At 45.8% G+C, this 22,859-nt stretch overlaps 1 protein-coding gene across 1 annotated transcript in view; it reads right to left on the minus strand.

Moving 5' to 3' along the window:
* Positions 1–21,525, minus strand: part of POU2F3 (POU class 2 homeobox 3) — a 136,385-nt gene extending 114,860 nt beyond the window's left edge. Inside the window, exon 1 of the mRNA XM_078683931.1 lies at positions 21,210–21,525. Coding sequence (XP_078540057.1) covers positions 21,210–21,366 — 157 coding nt within the window. The 5' untranslated portion in view covers positions 21,367–21,525. The remainder of the gene's footprint in view (positions 1–21,209) is intronic.
* Between the last annotated feature and the right edge of the window lie 1,334 nt (positions 21,526–22,859).

The following is a 22,859-nucleotide window of genomic DNA, read 5'->3' on the forward strand; positions in this document are numbered from 1 at the left end:
GATAATAATATGTAGAAAAAAAGAGGAATAGGGCTTGAAAAGTTGTGTCCTGGTGGTATGTGGACCATCTGGCAGCACTTGCCCCTGGGCACCTGACAAAAACTTGACTATTGGGTAACCAGATGGCTCCCTTTGACTGGGACACCACTTGATCATTCCTGGACTTTACTTTTACATATCAATGCTATCTGGGGTGGTGAGCCCATCAGCACACAGACAATGAACTAAAACTCCCAGAATGCTCTGCTATGTAAAAGCGAAACCTGGGACTGGAACTGCGGTGTCCCGGTGACATGGAGTCATCAGATCACGCTTCCGGAATACTATGCAAAATTACAAGGTTGGGAAAGTGGTACCTGAGGGTCATTTAGTAACTGTAAATTCAAATATCTACATATATGTTAACAGATAACTGCATGTTACTAGCCGCAGCATTGCTCAGCGTAGGCTTTCCTATTTACAAGCCACTTAATATTTTCCAGGACTGTTCTATAAAGGTCAGCAAGGCCTGATCCATGCAACATTTTCAATATACCATCAGGTGTGTAGATGACACATTTGAATGCATTGTATGTAAAAAAAAAATCCATGTGGATATCCGGAAAAGCCAGTCAGACCATCCCTGGCACACTGCTTCACCCCAATTGGTGAAGCAACTCAAAGCGAGAGTCTTTTTGTGCTGTTAAATGAACATGTTGTCAGAAGTGACATAACATCATATGGTAAACCCACACACCCAGTTGCACAAGTGAAAACCACCACACCGATCAGTCAAGACCCACCAGAATGACCCTCTTATGACAGCACGTTGATTTTGCTAGTCCCTTCCCCTCATACACACTCACTTCCTGGGGGGAAGGCTCTGTGCATCTGAGCAGCAGAAATCTAACAATCACACATTAGTTCCAGTTCTAGTCTTTCAGGAACTCCTTTAGTGCATGCTGAGACTTGCAGTCTTGGTTTACTTTAATGGGACATTTTGGACTATCAGACCTGAAAACAATAATAATCAAAAAAAGTCATGGACGGAAAATGTTGTGTTCTTGTACCAAGGAGGCAAACATTGACACTGAGCATCTCTCCCACCCCTCCAGCCTCTAACAGGTGGTACCACCACCTACCTACTAATTTTGGCATCCAATTTACTGAACGCAAATCAAACAAAATATCAGACAGAATACAGTGTTAAAGTTGCCAACAGGTCTCAATTAATTTGAACCACTTTTCCCCAGCCCTACACTTCTTGCCAACATCACTTTGCATGCTGATATTGTAGTTTCCTTTTTGCATTGCGTGCATGAACCTACAATTAGAAGCTCAAACTACAAGGTCCAGGATGCAAAGTGTTCTTAGCCATGACAGGAGGCGGGACATGGGTATGGCAACTCTGCCAGCCACTTGTGAATACCCAAGTGGGCAACTGGGTCATGTTGACCGTCCCTTCTCTCAACAATGGTAATATAAAGCACATTATAGAGCGAGGTTCTTAATGTGTGTGTTGTATACCATGCTGCTTTTTTATGAGCATAACTAGATCTCAAGTATAAATCTATGCAGTGAAATAAAATCACAAGAAGTAGGACTTGCGAGTGTGGCCCAAGTTGTTTTCTTATGGAAAGTAATTCTATAATGGAATCTATCGGTGTTTTTTCTAGTTAGTTATGCTCTGTCTTGGTAATTACAAATGTACACAGTTAAGAATCTGTGAATCTATGTTTATTATTATCATTAATATTATTATTAGTACTAGTAATAGTAGCAGAGTAGTTGTAGTAGTAATGGCACACTCATGCGCTCATTCACATACTTTAGGTGAGCCCTCTTCATCCATTGGTCTGTTCAACTGTCATTCACATTTTACTTTCACCCATCATAGACTATTTGATTAAACAATGGGTTGTCCCACTTAAGCCACATGCTCTCTTGCACTGCGAGTGAAAGCATTTTAATGATTAGATGTGCACATCCACCTAATAGAAAGTGCACATTAGCGACAGTGCTAGTGGGCCTATACTTTTTTCTTTCCATTTTTTATTCTTTTTTATTCTTTTAAGTCATTGTTGAGTGTTTAAACAATGTCTTCAGCTACACTAGTTTAAAGTGAATAGTACTTTCTTGCACCCGTAAGAATCATATTTTGCAATGATGTGCAATAAAACTATGAAGGATTTCTATACCTGTTCTAATACCTGCCTGCTAAGAAGTCCGTGTACAGATCTATTAAAGCTATTCGCTATGGTTATTTTTTAAAGAAACAAATATAGTGAAAGCACATGGCCGTCATGATTATGTGGTGGCATGCTTTCTTTTTTTCCCCATTGCATTTGTAGAATATGCTTAAAATGTAAAATAAAAAAAAACACTCTCGCCAGTTTGCCAAGGCTACACCTATTGGCTTTGATAATGTTTGTTTTCACCAAAAGAACAAAGTAGGTGAAGTTTTAAAAAAAAAAGCTTTCAAAGTAGTGAGCTGTGCATCATTGCAAAATTGCGTATCTCTATTATAGACAAGATCTCAAGTTGCCACATTTCAGTTGTGATATGGTCAGCCAGTCAAAGCATTTTAGGTCACATTCCTTTACGTTCTTGTACCTGTCTTTGGATTATTATTTGGGAGGGGTGACTACCCACCTCAAGGAATAATCACAACCCTTGTCAGGGTGGACCTTCGGAGTCACTAAATTAAATTCTGAGAGCAGACTTTAACTTAGGACAATATAAAAGTACTTATGCAGTACCAAAACAGTAATAAAATTGAAATGCAAAACAATGAAGAAGCCAAACTCTAATTAGAAAAATAGAATAAAATGTAATAAACAAAATGCCACCAAAATGACAAAACTCCCAAAAGGGGAACCAGAGTTAAGGATTTTTAAAGTTTTAAGTAGAAATATCACCCAGGACAGTGAATGGTTGCAGTAGATCGGCATCTAGGTGCAATTTGAGGCAGGCTGACCGTGATGGAGCGCATTCGGATACATAAACCAGGGTTGTCATGGTCAAAGATTTAACCTTCTGACTTAGCTCTTTAAGTCTCAATCCACCACAGGAATACACATCTAAGACCACCAGGAACTCAGTGAAGGCACTTAGAGACTCACAGGGTGTCAGACAGAATGAGTGCAACAGCAAGGTCAAATGCAGAGTGAGTTTCCACTGGACAGCTGGGTATTTGCAGTAAAGGACTATTGTAGCTTATTGTACCCATGTAGCTTGAACAAACAGTCAGCCTTATGACCTTTGGAGTCCATTTATTTGTTCTGGGTACAAGAGGGAGCAGGTCTTGTCTTTCAGAGCTCCTCTGAGGTGAAATTCAGCATGTCCAGTCCTCTTCTCTTCTTCATCAGGTTAAGGAGTGTTCTGAAGTGGGTACATAGATATGCCACATTTATGTCTGGCATAATCTAGCGGGTGGGAATGACTCTTGGTGGGAGGGCACGCCCTAACATATTGGGTAAAAGTTCTTTGGGCCAACCCTGTTCATTTTGGGCGTTTAAAGATGACAAAAGTCTACAGCCTTGCTAAACATGGGCTCTGAGGGCCGGAGGTGTGTTTGGGGAGTGCACTATAGCAATTCCTGTGCCCTCCATCCAACACTAAAATACACCCCGGAGACAGAAGTCTGGTAGAACAAAAGTAGGGATTTCAAACAACCTGACTGCATACACAAGAATTGTGTTAGAATCTTATTTCCCTTCCTTTCAAGTGCACCCCAGTTTTGTATTTACAAATTAGAAACAGAGGTCTGGTGGGACAAAGCAGGTCCTTCAGGAACCAGACCGTGGATACACAAGAATTATCTTGGCATGCTATTCTCTGCCATTCAAGTACACTCCAAAGAGTTATATGTAAATCTTGCAGGCCTGTCAAACAGGCTTTGACAGTCAAGAGGGATTTGACAAGTTAATTTAAAAAAGGATTCTCACAGCCCCCAACATGCATATTATGGAAGGGTCAGAGGAGTCATCTTTATCCATCCTGGTCAGCTTAATTTTTGTTCCAGGGAGGCATTTCACACATTTTTCTCACCTATTCAAAAACTAATAAGTGTCTGGAAGAAGTTTAAGAGAAAATGCAAGTTAATCGTCAAGGACATAAAGGCACAGAAAAAGTAACTTTGTAAAAGGTTCTTTTCCTTACTAGTTATTAAACTCTGACTTGTCTATTGAATAGGATTTTTTAATAACTATTAAAACAGTTGTTTAATAATTTTTCTAGCTAGTCCCATTCTCAAGCTACTGCATAAGAATGTTTAATCTGTAATCTAGTTTTCCACGTAGGATAGCTAGGCCTGCAACAGTGAAAGTAAGTTAGCTTTTGGGTGTTAACATAACATTTATACATGTAATTCTTTTAAATAGCATGCACCCTCCCTTGTGGGTGACAAAGCATACATAGAGGTGACTTATTAATATTAAAAAAGGAGTTTAGGACTTGTCAAATGGGTTTACCTTGACAGGTCAAATTGCAACGTTTAAACTGCTACAGTCTGGCTACAACTGTAGGCCTGAAGCCAAGATTTACACTGTTACTGTAGTGGAGGATACAAAATGTGCTGCAGTTTACTAGTGACATTTAATTTACAGGCCCTGAATATATCACGTACAATATACTAGGGACTTATATTTAAGTTAAATATAGCAATTAGGAACATGCCAAATCAACCATGTTTAAAGGGGGAGCAGGATCACTTTATCCTGAGTTAGCAAGGTTAAAGTGCATAGAGTTCTAAATCCATCATAATTATAGGGTTCAGCAAAAGTTGAAAATTACGGGGTGACCATGCAGAAAAGACAGATGTCCTATACGGTCGTTTAACATTCATCACAAGAATGTAAAATTGCAAGAACCAAAATTACAAGTGTTATATTAAAATCAAGAACTGGCTCAGCATCTTACACATGAACCTGGAACATATTAAGATATAAATCAAATGCACAAATACATTTATCCTAATGAACGCTTGGCAAGAATACGTTGTAGCCCAATAGTAGGGTGACAAGTACTACAATTCACCAAGGAAATAAATTACTCATGAAACTACCCAAAAGGCCTTTCAGAACCAAGGGTCAGGACCCTCTGTTATTCTAGCAGCAAAATAGTAGGTCAGCTACTCCAGGCCCCATTGACACAAGGGGTAGCAAACATTTTGGAGATACATTGAGAGAGTTTCTTGATGGAGTATTCTTTTTAATGCCACTTTTGAGGGTTTCTATATGCCTCATTATTCATGGTGTCCTGATGTATGTGCGTAACTATTGTTGCTGAATAGGAGTAGAAACTAGTTGACTGAAGTGTTATAAGTCACTTACAAGACTGGTAGTTTTCAAAGTGATGACCTGTAGATTTTAGCATTGCTAGCCCATAAAAGCTGAGTAAACTTGGTGTTAGTCTTGGAATGAATGACAATTTATAATATTATAGGAGCCCGAAAATTCTTCTTTTACACATTATAGGCACAGTTTACATTTTTCTTCACTCTAGATGACACACAGGGACAAAGAAAACATGTGAGGTTCTCCCAATTAACCCCCGATGTACACAATATCAAGCTATAAGTACTCTCTTGGGGATAAATCCAAAATATTTTTTAGATGATAATTATCCTAAGAGGAAACTGGAGTACATACCAATGTATCATTCCACATTATTTATCATTCCCCTTGTTAGCTATATCTTATTCGCATAACCCATCCATTGCCCATTCCATTGTTCAGGTCAGAAAAAAACTCCTTTAATGCATGAATTATACCGTAAGCATATATATTTTATATGCAAAACAGACCCTGACATGATAAATATAAAACGAATCAGAAATGTGTAACACAAAAATACACCCTTTTTTTCTTAATTCATCCAATGATTATATCTTATTTACATAACGTCTTGCACATAAAGGGCCTCCTCTACAAGAAAATGATGCAGCTCAGCGCCGGAAGCAATTTAGCTGCCCCGTGCTGCATTTTGGGATACGTTGTATTAGCAAGAATACGAGTCATCCCTGTGCTTTTCGCTACGTTGGCGCACAATTGGCTGCCAAGCGCCTGCGCCGACACCCTTGCATCATTTTGCAAGGGCGCCTGTGCTGTGGGGGTGATTGTTTTTGTGCAGGAAGAGACACCGTCCGGCACAAAAACAATAATTAATGGAATTTTCCTCTTTCTACACGTGCTGCAGAATGCAGCACACATAGAAAGAGGAAATAATGCGGAGAAATAAAAGTATTTCCCCTCGCTCGCCATTCCTATGCCTCTTCTGGGGAGGGGTAGGATTCTGACACACTCCCAGTTTTACAAAATGTTATTAATCTGGGAATGTCAAGTTTCATGGATGTTGCATGGGAACATCAACAGCAACACCCATGGAACGCCCCTTTCACGCAGAATAATGCAGCAAAAGGGCCAATATATACAAGGCCATGAAAAGTCACGAAGGGTGACTTCCCGTGGCCTTGTAAATATGGGCAAGTCCATTGTGCTGCTGGTGCATAAAAAAAGTGACGCACCGGCGGTGCAATGGGCTCAATGAGGCCCAAAGTCTTTGAATTTCAATATTGCAAATCAAGACCAGTATTTCTATTCCTGCTTGGTTCAATTATGTGAAGCTTGGAGAATGGCATGGGAGGTTTGTAACTTCAGAGAGGAGACCAATACTATGGGTTTGGCTGTCTGTACTCCAGCAAGAAAGCCGCCCCCCTGGGAGAAGTGAGTGCATTTGGGTGCCACTGAGAGGCAAGCAAATCACTGTAAGGGAGCTATTCTTTGAATGTGCCTTAAGGTTTTAGGTTAAGAGAGGTGCACGCAGTATAGAAACATTGGGGCCTATTTACAAGCCCCTTGCGCCCCCCGTACGCCACTTCTTCCCATATTAAAATTGAGGCACTGGCAGCGCAAAGGGCTTGTAAATAAGCCCCCTCCCTTGCGCTGCCGCTGGTACGTCACTTCTTCCCATATTAAAAGTGACTCACTGATGGTTTAAGGGACTTGTAAATAAGCCCCCTCCCTTGCGCTGCCACTGGTACGTCTCTTCTCCCCATATTAAAAGTGACTCACCAACGGTTTAAGGGACTTGTAAATAAGCCCCCTCCCTTGCGCTGCCGCTGGTACGTCACTTCTTCCCATATTAAAAGTGACTCACCGACGGTTTAAGGGACTTGTAAATAAGCTCCCTCCCTTGCGCTGCCGCTGGTACGTCACTTCTTCCCATACTAAAAGTGACTCACCGACGGTTTAAGGGACTTGTAAATAAGCCCCCTCCCTTGCCCTGCCGCTGGTACGTCACTTCTCCCCATATTAAAAGTGACTCACCGACGGTTTAAGGGACTTGTAAATAAGCCTCCTCCCTTGCGCTGCCGCTGGTACGTCACTTCTTCCCATATTAAAAGTGACTCACCGACGGTTTAAGGGACTTGTAAATAAATAAATAAATATCCACATTTGTAAAGCGCACAATCACCCGTTAGGGTCTCTAGGCGCTGGGGGCTGTTGGGAAGATTAAGCAAGCTATTGCCCAGAGTCACATGGTGCTGGGCTAATCTGCCGCCGGTGCCGGGGATCGAACCGTGATCCCCAGATTCCGGAGACAGTCACCCTGGCCCAGATTCCGGAGTCAGTCACCCTGGCCGCGGCGCCACATAAATAAGCCCCCTCCCTTGCGCTGCCGCTGGTACGTCACTTCTTCCCATATTAAAAGTGATGCACTGGTGGCGCAAGAGGGCCTGTAAATAAGCCCCATAGTTAGTGGAAGGGAAGCTGCATTCTCCAAGTGTGAGATGTGTTAGAAGAATGAAACAATCCATTCTGTGAGCGTGAAAAGAATAAGTGTAAGATGAATGCACTCACTGAGTGTGAAGAATTTTAGCATCAGAGAACAGTCGTCGGTGGGAGAGTCAGAGAGTTGTGCTCTTTGAGTGAGAGTGGTTCTAGGAGGAAAGATTGAGTGGGAGAAGTCTTAGTATCAGATAACAGCACTCACTAATATGAAAACTATTAGAAAGGGAGAGTTACACAAAGATGTTTTCACAAACTAATTTCAACACAAAACCTATCTGCGTGTGTGAGTTTGTTCTACTTATAATGGGCCTGATGTACGAAAGGCTTTTCCCATTCTGTGTCTGGGGTACAATGTGTTAGGGCATATGGGCCGATGTGTTTGATGCAGCTTTCTCTCACAAATCTTTTATTAGTTTTCGTTCCCTGTTTGTTTTAGCAAATTTCAAAGTGTTTACGCACATCTCAAAGTTTAAAAAAATTACTAAGTTGCGTGGCAGAACTTTTACAAGATGCCACGCCGCCACCAGAGTGGGCTAAAGAACGGTGATGGATTAAACCCAGATCTGTTGACTGGGTGTGAGTGTTTGATTGGTTCAGATGCTCTGTCCATCACCACCTCCTTTTGTACCGCCACCCGCAATACAGCACAAGCTTGGTTTCCAAAGACCCCCAGGGCAGGAATGCAAATAAAATTTAGTATGTAAGTCGAATGGTCCAAGCTATGTCAACCTCCCACTAACTACACATCCCGAGTTGTTAAATTATTACATTTCATGTATCAATCAATCAATCAGGAGTTTGTTGAAGCGCGACTACTCACCCGTAAGGGTCTCAAGGCGCTAGGGGTGGGGGGGAGTTGGGGGGGTGCAGGTTCCATTCCATCAAGGAGGGGGTCTGTCGAAGAGCCAGGTTTTGAGGTTTCTTGCGAAGATGGGGAGCGATGTTGTCTGTCTGAGGTGGAGCGGAAGGGCGTTCCATGCCTTGGTCGCGAGGAAGGAGAAGGAGCGGCCTCCCGATCTGGTCTTTCTGGTGCGGGGGACCACAGCGTAGGAAAGCTGGGCTGATCGTAGGGTCCTTTGGGGTGCGTGGAATTTGAGTCGGCTGTTCAGGTATGCTGGTCCGGTGCCGTGGAGGGCCTTGTGTGCGTGGGTGAGCATCTTAAAGGTGATTCTCGCCTCGACGGGGAGCCAGTGGAGTGTGCGCAGGTGCTGGGAGATGTGGCAGTGTTTTGGCAGGTTGAGGACCAGTCTTGCGGCGGCGTTCTGGATGTTCTGTAGCTTGCGGATGAGGTTTTTGTTTATTCCGGCGTAGAGTGCGTTGCCGTAGTCGAGTCTGCTGGTGACCAGGGCGTGAGTGACTGTCTTTCGGTGTTCGAGGGGGATCCATTTAAAGGTCTTACGAAGGAGGCGGAGGGTGTGGAAGCAGGAAGATGAGACAGAGTTGATCTGGCGGTCCATTTTGAGCTCGGAGTCCAGGATGATTCCGAGGTTGCGTGCGTGGTCTGTGGGGGTTGGCAGGTTTCCGAGGGCGGTGGGCCACCAGGTGTCACTCCAGGCGTCGGGGTTTGGGCCCATGATGAGTACTTCTGTTTTGTTGGTGTTTAGTTGTAGGCAGCTGTTTTTCATCCATTTGGCGACGGCTTCCATGCCTTCTCGAAAGTTGCATCTGGCGGTGTTGGGCTCGTTGGATAGGGAGAGGATGAGCTGAGTGTCGTCTGCATATGACACGATGTTGAGTCCGTAGGTTCTGACGATGGGGGCAAGTGGAGCCATGTAGACGTTGAAGAGCGTCGGGCTGAGGGAGGAGCCCTGGGGGACTCCGCAGGTGATAGGTGTGGGGTCCGAGAGGAAAGGGGGGAGTCTGACCCGCTGCGTCCTGCTGGAGAGGAAGGAGCAGATCCAGTCGAGGGCCTTGTCCTGGATTCCTGCATCGTAGAGTCTGCGTATTAGGGTGCGGTGGGAGACTGTGTCGAACGCCGCTGATAGGTCGAGGAGGATGAGGGCTACTGTTTCTCCTTTGTCCAGTAAGGTGCGGATGTCGTCTGTTGCGGCGAGGAGGGCGGTTTCCGTACTGTGGTTTTTTCTGAAGCCAGATTGGGAGGAGTCGAGGATGTTGTGTTCTTCAATGAATGTGGTGAGTTGGCTGTTGATGGCTTTCTCGATGACTTTCGCTGGGAACGGGAGCAGGGAGATGGGTCTGTAGTTTTTGAGGTCGGTGGGGTCCGCTGAGGGTTTCTTTAGGAGGGGGTTGACCTCGGCGTGTTTCCAGTCGTCGGGGAATGAGGCGGTCGCCAGGGAGCGGTTGATGGTTTGGCGGAGCAAGGGTGCGATGGTGTTGGCGGCTCTGTTGAAGATGTGGTGGGGGCAGGGGTCCGTGGGGGCCCCTGAGTGGATTGACTTCATTGTCTTCAGTGTGTCTTCGGTGGTGAGGGCTGTCCAGTCATCAATCGCAGGTTTCCGGGTGTCGGGGGGGGTTGGTGAGGGTTCAGTGTGTTGGTTGTCTTCGTTGAAGTTGTCGTAGATGCTCTTGATTTTGTGGTGGAAAAAGATGCTGAGTTTGTCGCAGAGGTCTTGTGAGGGAGGGATGTCGGTAGACTCGCTGGTGGGTTGGGCGAACTCCTTGATGATGCTGAAGAGTTCCTTGCTGTTGTGTGCGTGGGTGGAGATTCTGTCTTCAATCGCTTTTTTCCTCGTTTCTCTGATGAGTTGATGGTGGGCGTTGGTGGCGGCTCTGAAGTTGTTGTGGGCTTCTGTGGATTTGGTGTTTCTCCAGGCCTTTTCGAGGCGGCGGCATGTGCGCCTGGACTCTCGAAGTTCGGTGGTAAACCATCTGGCTTTCTTGGCACGGGTATTCTTGTTTTTCTTGAGGGGGGCTATGGTGCTGGTGCTGTCCGAGATCCATCTATGCAGGGTTCGGGCTGCGGCGTTGGGGTCGTCGTTTTCCGCGATGGTTGGGGTGGAGTTGTTGAGTGAGGAGGCGAGCTGGTCATCGGTGATTTTGGTCCAGTTTCTTTGTGGAAGCAGGTGCTGGTGTCTGTGGATGGTGGGTGTTCTGAAGGTGAAGTGGACGCAACGATGGTCGGTCCATGGGAGTTCAGTGGTGTGGCTGAAGGTGATGGAGTTTCCTGTAGTGAAGAGGGGGTCGAGGGTGTGTCCTGCTGAGTGCGTGGGCTCGGTCACGATCTGGCGGAGTCCAATGTTGTGGAGGTTGTCCAGGAGGGATGTGGTGTTGGGGTCCAGTTGATTGTCGAGGTGGAAGTTGAGGTCTCCCAGCAGGGTGTAGTTGGTGGATGCGATGGCCTGCGGGGAGATAATGTCCGTGATGGAGTTGGCGAAGGGTCTGCGGGGTCCAGGGGGTCGGTAGATGAGGGTTCCTCGGAGGGCTGCGGTGGGGCTGGCCAGTATCTTGAAGTGAAGGTGTTCCATCAGTTCTGTGGACTCGTCAGGGAGTGTGCTCAGGCGGAGGCTGGATTTGTGGACGATGGCGATTCCTCCTCCTGGGTGGATGGGGCGGTCCTTCCTGGAGATCTTGTATCCTTGGGGGATGGCGATGTCCGGTCCCGAGGTGGTGTTGGTCCAGGTTTCGGTGAAGAATGCTACGTCTGGGGTTGTGCTGTCGAGGAGGTCCCAGATTTCTGTGGCGTGTTGTGGAAGGATCGGACGTTGAGGAGGATGCATTGCAGGGTCTTCGGTTCGGTTGTGTTCTTGTGGGCGGGTTGTGCTGGATCCGTGTTCTTGGCGGTGCTGCAGGTGTGCCGGCAGCGGTGACAGCTGAAGGGTCCATGGGTGTCGGCTGGTGATGCTAGCTTGCAGTTGTTGTTGCAGCCTGGGTTGAGTGCGTGGAGTGCTGCTGGGTCGTAGCGTTGGCGGGGCGGAGGTCCAGGGTTCCTGGTGCTGGTCGCGGACGGGTCGCAGACGGGCGCAGACGTGCTTGCCTTTGACGCGCCTTCGGTGCACCAGCGGCGCGCCCGCAGTGGCCGCCATTAAGTAGGGGTCGGGGAGGGCTGGACAGCTGGGAGGCGGGAGCGGGGAGGGGAGCTGGATTGGGCCGGTCGTGCTGGGGGGGGAGGGGCCGCGGGGGCAGCAGCGGCGGGGAAAGGTAAAGGGAGGAAAGAAGGGATAAAGAAAAAAGGGAAAATAAGCAGAAATAAGGCACAGAAGAGCAGAGATGCAGAAAAGAGCAGAAAGGTGAAAGATAGAAAGGGTAAAAAAAACGAGTGAAAACGAGTGAAGGAGCAGAGGGAGAGAAAGGGAAAATGGGCAGAAATAAGGCACAAAAGAGCAGAGGTGCAGAAAGGTGAAAGATAGAAAGGGGGAAAAACGAGTGAAAACGAGTGAAGGAGCAGAGGGAGAGAAAGGGAAATGGGCAGAAATAAGGCGCAAAGGAGCAGAGGTGCAGAAAGGTGAAAGATAGAAAGTGGAGAAAAACGAGTGAAGGAGCAGAAAGAAAGAAAGGTGACAGAGGTCCACTGGACCACCAGGGATGAGGCGCAGGGAAACCTGCGGGTGGAGGAGGGCCTCGATCACCAACACTCAAGAGTGCAGGGGCAGGGGCACCTCACTTAATGGTGGAGCTGCGAGGGTGGGAGAGCAATTTCACTGACAATGAGTCAGTGGTCTTGCTCATACAGCTTGATTCTGGAAAGAAGAACAAAACACATACTTCATCATTGGTATGTAGTGTAACACAATTTACATGCAGGGAGATATGCTCAACAACCAGTGCTTAATTTGCCCAAAATAAGGGCCAGGGCTCTCGTCAGGAGGTCACTGCAGCTGGCACCACACATTGCCCCTGCTATGTTGCCAATGATAGTAACAACACAACTACTAACCATCACACTCTTACAAGTGTGACAGTTTGAACTATTCCAGGCCCCTAGAGCTATAAGAATGGCTTGGGTGGCAGATAATAGTCATTTTTAATGTATATTGTATTAATAATTAACTCTTCTTGTGCAATCTCCAAATTAGCCAGAGAACGCCACCTTGTGGAAGACTGTCACAAGCGCCAGTATTGACAATTAAGTGCAAGTGCTGAGCACCAGAAACCACAGGCTCAAATTAAGCACTGTCATCAACACTTGAGCAGGTCATCAAATTATCTTCTGGTAGGGATGTTTTTTCGGTTCTATTGGTGTCTTGCAAATCTTATTGTACAGATTATCCAATTCCACCAAACAGCGGATGGAGATTGTAGGTATCATCTGGAACTCAATATCAATTGTTTGTTTTTAGCCCTTAAAAACCTTCAGAAAATCACTAAACAGATAGGAATATGACCAGAACATATGAATCTAAGTGATGTCAACATTTGGACACCTCAGGTAATATGGTGTCATGGGAGAAATGGTTTGGGCTAGCCAGGCACTTGACTAATTACTGTCTGAACTTTTCACCACAGCATCTGTCTGCCGCCGCTTGGTATCTTTATGCATTTAAGAGATCCTAAAGAAGTGAAAAAGAAGGTCGCTTGATGCTCAGCTTGAACCATTCGAATGTTGGGCTGATTCAAGATTTGTTGAACTTTTTTTATTTTTTTAGTTTGAGTTAAGGTGGTTCGACCTCTTAAATCTGCTCTTCCAAGTTTCCATATCAATAAAAAACTAAGTTTAAAAAAAAGATTTTTGCCGCATGCCCTGTTGCTTCAAGCCATCAGGAATTTCAATAGTTAATGAAATTCAAGATGGCTCCAGGACTCGACAATTTTCAAATCTCTTGATATCCAATGGATCCGAAAGAATAAAGTGTTGCCCAGGACCATTCTGTAGTAGCGGGTTGGTGATCTGAAGTTCCTGATGTCTTGTCAGATTATAAAGATATGAGTTCAAGAACCTGTTTTGGTATCACTGAGGTTTTCTCGCAGAATTCTCAGAAGAGGTTGTTTCTTGCCAGGCTCCTTTAGCAAGGCTCGTAAAGATTCTGGAACTAGTGGGGATGGGAAATCCGCCTTTTCTGTTCTAAAGTAGGAAGTGGGAACACTGGTTCTACCAGGAAGAGGCTATGTGTGCGTGAGAGAGATTGATAGAGAGAGAAGGAGAGGGGGAGGGAGATGGAAAGGGAGGCAAAGAGTGAGTGAGAGACAGAGACTAAGGGCCTCATTTATGAGGTTTTGTCGTAGGGCAGCATCACAGGCCTTCCTGCAGTGCTGCCCTACGGCAAAAGAAAAGAGAAGAATTGCGCCGTATCTATCAGATCCTTTTCCCCTGCGCCGGCGCACAATGGGCTGCTGTGCGCCGGCGCAGGCATATTTGCACCATGGTGCAAAGGTGTCTGCATTGCGGGGATGATTTTTTTGTGCACAAAAGAGGCTTTTTCTCTTTCTATTTGTGCTGCAGAATGAGTCATACATGGGAAAAGGAAAAACAAGAAGAAATAAATATATTTTTCCTCATTGTGCCTTCCTTATCCCTGGGGAGGCGTATGTTTTTGGCCCTGCTTCAGATTTACAATTTCTCGTAAGTCTAGGGAAGTGTCAGAAAGCCATGGATGTTGCAGGAAACGCCCCCAGCAACAACTATTGCACACCTGTTTAATGCAGAAAACTGCGTTAAAGAGAACAATATTCAAGAGGCAGCATTAAGACAAGAAAAGGGCTTTGTGCTACCTCGTAAATATGGAGGAGGCACAAAAAGTGACGTCCCGGTGGCGCAAGGGGCCTCATTATGAGGCCCTTAGCATTTTGTTCAAACTTGCACTTCAGATGCCTATCTGTAATTGTGCAATGCATGTTGCAAAGTATTCGCTGCAACTCTACTTCATGCACGGGCGTCTGCATGCGTGTGTGTGACAGCCATATTACTACCGTCCATGCCATGCCTCTTCTGTATGAAGGACACTTGCACTTATAATGACTTCAATTTAACTCCTAGTTCGGTGAGTACTGTAGATCACGGTGGAACATCCATGCTCTATCTGTCACACCTGAGTGTGTGTGTGTGTGTGTGTAACTAAAACAGAAGAAGCTGCTGCCCAAGATATGTTTATTGTGTTCGAAAACAGAGGGTTTGTTAAAAAGGGTTGAGTGGGCACTCACGTGGCGCTCTGTACAGATTTGTCGTAAATATAAGTAAATTAAAGAAACGCTTTGCATTGTACTGGGCTCTGTGCTTGCCTAGGCAAAACCGTTGTAAATTACTCTGAAGTTTTCAGTTCTGATACTTGTACTATAAAGGTGTAATGTGTTATATGTAAAGTGCTCATCACTTCTGTCTGCATTTCACCTGCCTTCTGTATGTCTCTGCTGTATGTGATTGTAAATAGAGGTGTGTGGTACTTACCATGTGGTCTGGTGCTTCCAATGGGGTCATAAACAACAATAGTATTTCAGAAGGTGAACACCTAGCTCACAGGCGACAACCAGTCTGCAGACTCCCATGGTGTTACTCCTGTGAGGCACTGCCAACCTTTTTTCACCTTTTTTCTACTTGTTTATATTTGGTCTTTTCACACTAGAGGGTGGGATAGACAATGGGAGAGAGAATTCACAGACCCAACTGATTTTAAAAACGAACTGGTGATCCAGGTCCTTCCTGAACAGATAGTATAAGGATTACCGCTGGTCCGTCACACAAATTTGAGTGACTGTCTGCAAGGTCCATTGAGCTAGGTGTTCACCTTCTGAACAGGTCCATTGTTGTTTACGATTGTGTAAGTGGGGGGCGACCTGTTCTGTATCCCTCTCAGCTCCTTGTTGTATTTGGCTTCCAATGGGGTACCTGTGCCGTGTGTGAGTAAAGCTTGTACTCCTGCTGCATTGTATTGTATTTTATTGCAGCAGTTACATAGTAATTACTACCCCATGTGGGGCGTAGAAGCGCTTACCCACATGAGTAGCTGCTATAACATGGAGGGTGTGCAGCTAAAGAGGTGTTGTCTTTGTTTTTGATCCTGTGTGGGAAGCGTTTCCATGTTGCGTGTGATCACCACCAAGGTGTGGTTATCATGCTTTCGGACTCTGCGCTTAGCAGTGTAGTGGATAAAGAAGTGCGTGAGAGCGAGGCATTAAGTTTATGATTTTCTATTAGCTAGCAGCTTTTAGCAGCTCTGCGGGAACATTTATGGTAGTTCGTATGTGCATAATCTGCTTAGCTGGCTACTGCGTTTTGGTTGGCCCATCTGAGATATTTTGTTTAAATATATTGTCCGCAGCAGGCATACGTTAAAGAGAGAAATCTGCTAAAACTGACTTTGTTTACACCGTACTGTATCTGATTGTCATTGTGAGAAGTCGAGAAGCAGTCGTAGAGTGTAGATTCTTTGGACCTGCAGAGGTGGACTAAATTGAAAATTCTCCATTGACCAGCGGCATGTGGCAGATCTCTTTAGTCACTCTGCGTGTATTCAGTGGGTGATGGGTGGGTTAATGCTGTGGACTGGTATGTTACTGGGCCATGAACAGGACCTTTTATTGTCTTATGTGAGCGTAAGAGTGTCATGCCGTATAAGGGAAATACCATGCAACCTCTGTGCACTACAATCAACTGCTCAACCACTGAGTGTTATGGTATTAGTATTATTGTGGATTCTATACTGTATTGTACTGCAGTTGCATTTATACAGCACTTACTCCCCGCAAATAGGCATTTTAGAGGTTTGCAGTAGACACCACTCTGCTCCGGAACCTAGGGTTAGTGGTGTTTTTTCTAGTTATTGTTGGTTATTGGGATTAGTCTTGCACTCTTAAGGAAACCGCTCCATGTATTTATTCCTGTTTCTATGCGGTTCTGTGCATGTTCTATAAGTATGCTATGTTTGAATTGTTTAACAAAACATTTTACCGCAGATGTCTAATAAGCCAAGCAGAGAGAGACATACAGAGCATGAGAAAGTGTGAATGCATACCTGTGGGCCAGGCTCATATTATTACTTTCCACTGTGTGTTAAAAGCACATACTGCTATGTCTGTGACATATTTGTGGTGTGCGAAAGAAGGTTACGTATCTCATATCCTTTAAATGGAGTGTACTATGGAAGCTTTCACTGCTGCATCAAACTCTCTACCTCTTACATATCTTAGGGAAGCTTTCAGCATCAGTGCTGTGCCACAATATGTGTGTGAGTAATATTTTTGTGCAGTTACTGTCCATGATGTGCCTCTTTTGTGTGAATAATTCTTATTGCAAATGTGAAGATTGTATTTATTTTGTGCTTTTATGGCCTTTTCTTAGGACGAATGAAGTTCTTTTTGAATTTGAATTTTTGTGTGTGAGGTGCATGGACATGCTCTGCCTGGTGTGTCTGAGGGAGCTTTCACTACTTTACCTTTTTTTCTCAAGATGTGCCCATCTTGTGCATGAGGGAAGAGTGCTGCCTCTTCTACACGTGTGTGTGTGTGTGTGTGTGTGTGTGTGTGTGTGTGTGTGTGTGTGTGAGTATGTTTGTGTTTTGGGGGAAGGGAGTATTAATTTTTTTAAAAGTATTTATATAGAGCGCGAACTTGACCCGAATCGGATATCAGAGCGCTTTACAAAGCAGCAGTTGCGTTACATGAGGACACACATTCATTTTTGTTAGGCACGGGGAGATTAAGTGATTTGCCCAGAATCACAGGATGTTCAGCGTCATTGCCGAGACTCGAACCCAGTTCCGCAGATTGGAGGTCGACCGCCCTAGCCGTTAGGCCAACTCCTCCCCCCATTGTATTCTATTTCCACTGTGTCTGCCATGGAAGCTTTCACTTTTGATGCATGTGTTGTACATGTTCTACCTTTGATGACTTTTTGGTCCACAAGGCCATGAAAGGAGCAAAAAACAGGCCAATTCCAACAGATCCATCTGGTACTGCAAGAGTGCCTGACAGGCTCGACCAATCCTTGAGCTGACGCCAAGCTGTGCATGTTCTGTATGTGAAGGAAACTTGCAAAGCTTGAGCACAACTGGGGAGCATGCAACCCGGCTGAGTGAAGCTCACATTGCTTCTGTCTTTTGCTGCTACATGCTAGGGTGAGCAGACGTCCTGGATTTACCCGTACATTCCCAGTTTTCAGAGGTCTATCCCGTGTCCCAACGCTATTCACAGCTTTAAATTCCTGTCCCAGTTTTTATGTCGAGATTTAAGTGATGCTGAGTAGCAGTGCCTTGAGACACTCGCGGGTGAGTAGTCGCGCTTTATAAGAATACTGATTGAGTGTTTGATTGATTGAGCATTGAAACTTTGCATTTGCCCTCACTTTCACAGTTGCCTTTAATGTCTGAAACAACTTCAGTAATTATTCGCTTTATTTCAGGTAATGCCGCTGAAGCCTCAGTCTTACTCCCAGAGGAGAGAAAAGGGGGACTGTGGGTCATGGAGGAAGTCATGCCACACTGCCATAGCTTATACTTTAAAAATTAAGTCTTCTAGTGAATTAAGACTTCAAATGTATGCAAACCGTTTCGTATTACTGACCGGCCTTGGTGGTTGTAGGTCTGTATATTTCCTTATTTTGCAAATAAAGGTTTAAAAAAAAAAAATGTATGCAAACCTAAACCTTCAGTTCGAGTCTATTCTGGCCAATGTGATGCCGGATGTGCCAGATTCACAATGCTTATCAAGGTACTAAGTGGAGAGAATGTGGATGCAGATGAGAGGATGTGGCCTAATGGCTAGGACAGTTGACCTCGAATCTGGGGAAACAAGTTCAAGTTTTGGCAATAATGCTCAACATCCGGTGATTCTGGGCAAATCACTTAATTTCCCTGTGCCTAACAACAAAAAAAAACTGTATCCCTCTGTTAGCAACTGGTGCTCATGTAAATCACTCTGCTGCCGTCAGGTCGAGTTTACGCTTTATAAAACTCAGAAAATAACAAAAAAACTAAAGAATGTATTTCACAGTTAAAATTATCTTAAATCTATGTGCTCTAGTATATCTGAAAAAGTAGCAGAGCTTTAGTCTGGAAAAATGTTTTGAACTGTAACCTGCAGAACAGTTTTCAGAGTGTTTAAAGGTCACTGCCACTGCACTCACTCTGCACTCACTCACTCTTTATTATATGCCCATTCCATTTTCATTGCACCCCCCAAGTCCTACTTCTCTGTTCAGCCTATCCCAGTTTTTAGGTTGTGCCTGCCGACAATGCATATACTGTCGCTGCAATGCGTATTGTGTCCTATAAGGGACTTGGAGCCCGCGCATTGCTTATCATTCGTTGACTGCAGTGTCACTCTTATCTGCTGCCTCCTAATTGGTCAGTGTTTGACGATGTCACTTCCTTTCCTTTGGAGCATGGACCAAGTACTGATTGATTTACTTTGATTAGTGTACATCTGATGTCTATCCACTGCTCGCTGTGATTCATTTACTATTTTTTTTATGCTTCCCATTGATGTTGTTTCTTTCACGCCCACCAACCCTTGTTGCTCATCCCCTCCCATCTACCACCGGCTGCCCATGTTGCTTCTTCACCTCCCACCCTCCACTTTTGCCTGTGTTGCTTCTTAACTCTTGTCCGTGTTGCTTCGTTCCTCCCACCCTCCTGTTGTCCATGTTACTTCTTCCCTCCCTCCTCCCACCCTCCCGTTTCTTAAGAAAAAACAAAGCGCTAGGAAGATGCTGCATCGTATATATTTTTTTACCATTCACACCATCCCTCCAGTTGTCAGTGCTACCCAACCCCGCCCATCTCCCGCAGTCAGTGCTGCCCACCTGCCATAAGAAAAAAAATGCTATGTGACGGCCACTGATGGACATGTCATAGCAACTTTATTTTCTAACTTTCCTTTTTTCTAGCTTTACTTTTAGCCATGCTGCTGTACAACATGGCTAAAAGGTATTGGCAAAGACAATAGCTTTTGCATAAGCACGCTCGATTGGCTTTGCCAATACTTTTTTTCTTTTGAAACTCTTGTCATCATACTAGATGAGCAATTGTTCTTGAAGCACAGGCAGCCGGCTCCCTGTGCAGTGCATGTTCTCAGTGTGCGGGTCTACACGCGTGCTGTCTGCGAGACGCTTGCACATGGGCTCCATGCCATGTGCTGTGTTTTTTTCTTACTATTGTGTGTGCACTCGTCCGTACACGAGGGGTGTTTCTGCTTGACTTGTGACTGCTTTCTTTGTCCTAGTGCAGGTTACATTGTTCCTGCCTGCACTTTTCTTGCTGCTCTCTGACGCTTGTACTTCCCCCTCCTCTCGCACTTCTCTTTCCAGGGCGATCCTTGCTATGTGTGTGACGCTTGCACCAGACTGAGGGGTATATTATCAAGACAGGTGATAAAATTATCGCCGCTTTTCAGAAAACTGCCGAGAAAGTGTCTTTACATCTAACATGGGCTTCGATTGGAATTCCATAGAGGATATTATCAAGTCCATTATCGCTGCTTTATCGTCAGTTTTCTGCCGATAAAGTGGTGATAACTTTATCGCCTGTCTTGATAATATGCCCCTGAGTGTGTCTCAAAATCGTGCCTTTGACTTCTGTCTCGCCACAGTCACTTCGTGAGATTTTGGGCCAGCCAATGTTTCCCCCCGCCCCCCACTCCCTGTCTCACAGTTGATGTTAGTGCTTAGAAGCATCATGTCTGTGAGTTGGGCGCAATCAGATTGGCATAACGCATGCAACAGGAGCATGGCAGGCAGATGTTGCAAGTGGGCTGATGAGGGTGGCGCGCTGATTGCTCAACGCTTTCCCTGTGAAGCCAGATCAGGGATTGTGCAAGGAGATGGGCGAAGCTGGCACAGGAGATGCCCAAGGCGAGCGGCGAGGCGCTTGTGATAATCGTGCAAGTGGGTCAGGGAATGTATCTGACAGAGAGGTAGGAAGACCCGGCGAGGCCGGCACCCCCCGACGTGTGGCTGTGGAGACGCACCTAGCGTTCCGTGAGCAGGGGGTGTGTGTTGGGGAGAGTGGGGGGGGGGGGGGGGAGGCAGTGAAGGTGCCACGCAGGCTGGTGGAGGAGCTGGGCGTGCGAGCCTGACGCGCTGTTTACGGGGGTGAGGGCAGTGGCTGAGATTGGGACAGTTACCAGTGTCAGAGAGGCAGACACGCACTTGACACACACGTGATACAAGCGACGCACTTTTAAAATGTGTGTGTGCACGGGATTACAGGCAGAATGGTGAGCGCACAGGTGTGCAAGATGATGCAGGTCCGTGATGCCATTGGTGCCCAAGTGCCATTTGCCCAGGGTCGCTGGTAAAGCCGTGCATACACTAGCATAGAGGCCAGCACACTAAACGCCACGTGGATTGGTCCTAGACGTGTTGTGCACCATCAGTGTGCACTACCTCAGTTGTACTTTGGTAGCGCATGGTCGATTGGCACGTACTGACGTCATAGATGAAAGCAACAGGAGGTCGCAAGTGATGTCACTAAAGCATTGTCAAATAGTGTGTGCAACATCAGAGGTAGGTTGATACATGCACTGCCTCATCTCAGTTCTTCTCTCCCCATAAGACCTGCTTAGAGGTGAAAGCGCTTTGCCCTCCAACTCGCGGCGCTTCCAGCCTCTTACCTGAGAGCGCAGACTCTAGATTCACCATCCTCCACACGAGCTGTCCCTCTGCACCTGCCCGCTGCCACTGCCCCGCTCCTCGGCTCTGCAGGTGAGCCTGGGCGAGGTGCGCCGCCCCACCTTTGGCTGCCGGCCTATGCAAAGCGAGCATTTGCATACAACGTCTCTCCTGCTGGCTCCAAGGCTGCCGCAGCCTCCCTGGGAGTAGGAAAGCGATAAAGAACACAGCAATCCACCTGTACTGCCACCCTTAGCCCCCCTAAACAGCCACCAGCAGGGCCGGACTGGCCGTTGCGGGCACCGGGCCATCCCCCGGTGTGCGAGGCGCCCATGAACACTCCGCCTGCCAGAGCCGAAATCCCCGAAATTTCCCACAGGAGAAGGGACACGCGGCACAGTCTGATTGCTGAGAATCAGTAAGCCATAGATAGATATCCTGGTGTGCCAGAGAGAGGCCTGTTGAATCCTGCCCGCTCTACCCTACCCGACTGGCCCGACACCCCCCGCGGCACTTGGATGTGCTCCTCAGGAACACCGCATCCCTTGCCGTGGGAAGAAGGCCGCCTGTCATCGGAAGTGCAGCCTGTTCCCTCAGCCTTCCCTAATCACAACCAAACCACGCCTAAGCCTTCCCAAAATCCAAACCTGAATACCCCTGATCCGAACAATACTAACACGTTGCCCATCTGTAACCCTAAGCTATATCCAGGGCTACTTGAATTATTTGGTTCTGCGCCTGCGGTATTTTCCGCATAATTATGGATTCGCCGCATTTACCACGTAAAATATAATCTGCTGCATATTATGCAGGTTGTAACCAAAACAATTGTTTCTGGTTGAATCGCGTCAAAAGTTATTAAAAAACGAGGAGACGTGTTCCGGCGCAGTGGAAGGCCTTTGGCAAAGGGTGATTGGTCACCTGCCAGTTGTTTATTATGGAATAATCTGTGCCCAGGCTTTATTACCACGCATACAAAACACATAATAAGTGAAGCAATACTAACACAAAAGGCGCCAGATTCTGCCGCATAATTTGCCTTTTCTTTTCGCATAATTTATTCAACCCTGCCACAAAATGTGGTCCTCCCCGTTACATAATTCCAGCGGCCCTGACTGTATTTAAAATCTGCACACTAACCCTTATTGCAACTCTAAATATCTTTTTAATTAATGTTGCTTTGATACAGTCTAGGACCTCGAAAAGTACATTATATCAACGATCTTTATTTTTACTCTTCAGTAAGACATAAAAACGGTCGTCATATTCGCAAGTCTTCATTTTGGATTGCACGTTATTGTATTTTTTATGATGGTTTATTTCCACACAATCAACTGAGGCAAAACGTGAGGTATGGACTTGGGGATATGTGTGTGCCCTCCCACAGGTTTCCAGGATTGAATGTAAAATGAAGACAAAGGGAGAGTGGCAGCTGCTGGAGGTTCCTGTGAGCAAGCATGCTAGAGGGTTTTTCAGGGCCCAGTTTAACAAACATGAAGAAGGGCCCTTCTTGGGAGAAGGTCCTTTTTTCACGGTTTAAAAAAGCATTGGCAAAGCTCCTATCTCAGGCATTGGCAAACTGATGCAATTACTTTTTTTTTTTGCAAGCATATGCCATAAAAAAGAAAATGGAAAATGCTGCTACTTAAATG

The sequence above is a fragment of the Lissotriton helveticus genome, chromosome 3_1 (genome assembly GCF_964261635.1).
Source record: "Lissotriton helveticus chromosome 3_1, aLisHel1.1, whole genome shotgun sequence".
Classification (NCBI taxonomy): Eukaryota; Metazoa; Chordata; class Amphibia; order Caudata; family Salamandridae; genus Lissotriton; species Lissotriton helveticus.